General features: G+C 39.9%; 1 protein-coding gene across 2 annotated transcripts in view; it reads left to right on the top strand.

Moving 5' to 3' along the window:
- The window catches only part of LOC109951340 (plakophilin-3-like), a 35311-nt gene extending 32991 nt beyond the window's left edge, over positions 1 to 2320 (top strand). For both annotated transcript variants that reach the window (XM_020585803.1, XM_020585802.1), the window contains exon 13: positions 973 to 2320. In XM_020585803.1, coding sequence (XP_020441459.1) covers positions 973 to 1014 — 42 coding nt within the window. In that variant the 3' untranslated portion in view covers positions 1015 to 2320. The remainder of the gene's footprint in view (positions 1 to 972) is intronic.
- Positions 2321 to 2667: the final 347 nt, after the last annotated feature.

Raw genomic sequence — 2667 nt, 5'->3', positions numbered from 1 at the left:
GCTCTTCCAGCAGCAGCAGGCTGCTTGTTTTGGTGAAAAGGGGCCTGATAATCCTGCTGTACACTACCTGCTGAGCACTGAACAGGAGATAAAGGTAGCAACTAGCTTGTGAACATAGTGGAGCATTTAGTAGCTGAAGACCCAGATATTTCCTTCAGGCATTAGTGGAAACAAAACCAGAGGCAGAAGAAGAAACGTGAATACTGGACTTAGATCCATCGGATGTCCAGAAACATGACTTCAAATGAATGGAAATGTTATAATGTTATAATGTTATAATGAGATGTTTAGTCTAAGACCCTACCTCAACTGCAGAGGGCAGCACAAAATGCTCTAGGAAACACTGGGCAGTAACAGGAGGCTGAAACAATTCATTAAACAAGAATGATATTTATGGTAAGCTTTTGCATGGCCATACTGGCAAAACCACAGCCTTGTGTTTATATATGAAGTAAGATTTGATTTGAAGGCATTGGTGCGATGACTGCAGAAACTGTGATGGAAAGTATGGTCAATGTATATATATATAGCACATTTAATAACAACAACAGGTGATAAAGTGCTTTACAAAATAACCCACTATAACAGAATAAACTGTATGACAATGTAAATATTAGGCACCAGAAAAAGAAATATTTAAAAATAAATAAATAGCCTAAATAAATAAAATGTACAACAGTCACACTGAGTCGAATGTCTAAAAGTTTAGCAATGTACAAAGGTGTTTTTGTTATATATGGCCTCATACAGTAGGGGGTCTAAATCTTTTTAAAATGGATTCAAAAACAACCTGGGAGATTGTGTAATTAAGTTAAAATCAGAGTAACGTGGCTACAGAGGTAACGATCTTGACGTGGACAGTAGATGTGTAGTAAATGTCTAGGCCAGTCACTGAATCATTCTTTGGAAACATGTTTATTGTTTTTGCGTTGCCTGCCAGTATTTATGTGTATGTGTTTTACTGTTTTTCAGAAAGGATTTGCCAGGCGAGACTTCACAGATCCAACCATCTAGGTTGCAGCATGTTACATGATTCATTCTGAGCTTTTAAGCTCAGGTTCAGGGTTTCTGTGAGCAAAAGAAGAGGAATGTCAAAGTGATTCAATGAACAGATTATTGAACTGTGATGGACTGGAACCAGTGGAGCAATGGACCTTAAGTCTGACCTCTCTTAGGTGGTTGTGTGTTTAACTTGGCTTAGCTTCCAACTTATAGGCCTTGATGGTGGGAATCCACATCACAATGGGCTTCACCCCCAAACCCACTGTATCATATACTGTGTGCAGGTATTAGAGTTTGACTGATATGGGTTTTTAACACTGACACTGATCCCAGTTACTTTGGCCTAATGTTGCTAATAGCTTATATATGATGCCCACATTAGTCAGACAGGAGAATTCCTGGTGCTCTGGCCAGCTGATTGGTCCAGAGCGCTAGGAAACTGTTAAATATGTACAATGAAATGAGTAAATCAAAGTCAAAGCATGGGGCAGCTACACTCAGAGCTGTAGAGCCTCAGCCCCCCCACCCACTGCCCGCTTGCCATCACGCGATCGGACACATGCATGTACAGTACACATGAACATTGGGTGGAGTGTGCATTACCAAGCAGTGTGGAGAATTACGGACAGCATAGGTGAAAGAATAAGGGAAAAGGTGGAGCTGAGAGGCAGCATGTGAAAAGAGAAAAGCCCTGAAGCAATCTGCACCCAAACGCTGCAGAACTACAGCTATGTTCACAAGCAAGGGACTTTGAATTAAAAAACTATCACAGCCTCACTCAGCGCATCATATTATCACCAACTAATAAATCACAGCAGCCAACAACAGGTATGCTAAAAAGGGAGGGATGATGGGTATGCATGGAAATATATTCATAAATAGACAGCACTCATTAGATCTTAGTTGCAAGTATTTAGCATTATTTGTTGTCTCACAATAGTGAGTTTAACACAAGCCCTGTTCCATGGGCCAAACCCTACCTCTGCAAAATAAATTCATCCAAATCCATTCATTACCTTTTGAGTTATGCTGTGAACAAACCAGCAAACACCGGTAACAACATTACCTCCACCTTGGAAGTCCTCAGTTACTCCAGTTACTCAGCGCTACAAGAGCTTCATGACAATCAACAGAAGTTCTGTCAGAGAAAGTGCTACTGTACAGTAGGTGCAAAACCCCACCCCCAAGGTGCAGCAAAAACTGTATATATGAATCTGAGTGGTGGAAGAAGTATCCACATCTTTTAGTTAAGTAAAAGTTGCAATACCACACTGTAAAATCCACACTTTTACAAACCCCAATTCTAGTGAAGTTGGGATGTTGTGTAAAACGTAAATAAAAACAGAATACAATGATTTGCAAATCCTTTTTGACCCATATTTATTTGAATACACCACAAAGACAAGATATTTGATGTTCAAACTGATAAACTGTATTGTTTTTTGCAAATAGTCTCTCATTTTGATGGTGGCTTCAAAGTAAAAGAATGTGGGTACTAGACTGGCCTGTCTGCAGTCCAGACCTGTCTCCCATTGAAAATGTGTGGCACAGACCCCAGACTGTTGAGCAATTCAAGCAAGAATGGGAAAGAATTAGTGTCCTCAGTTCCCAAATGCTTATTAAGTGTTGTCATAAGGAACATGTTGCAGGCATCAAATTCAAAAT

Source organism: Monopterus albus, unplaced genomic scaffold (assembly GCF_001952655.1).
Source record: "Monopterus albus unplaced genomic scaffold, M_albus_1.0 scaffold377.1, whole genome shotgun sequence".
NCBI classification, from domain to species: Eukaryota; Metazoa; Chordata; class Actinopteri; order Synbranchiformes; family Synbranchidae; genus Monopterus; species Monopterus albus.
This window is presented reverse-complemented; position numbering and strand designations above follow the sequence as displayed.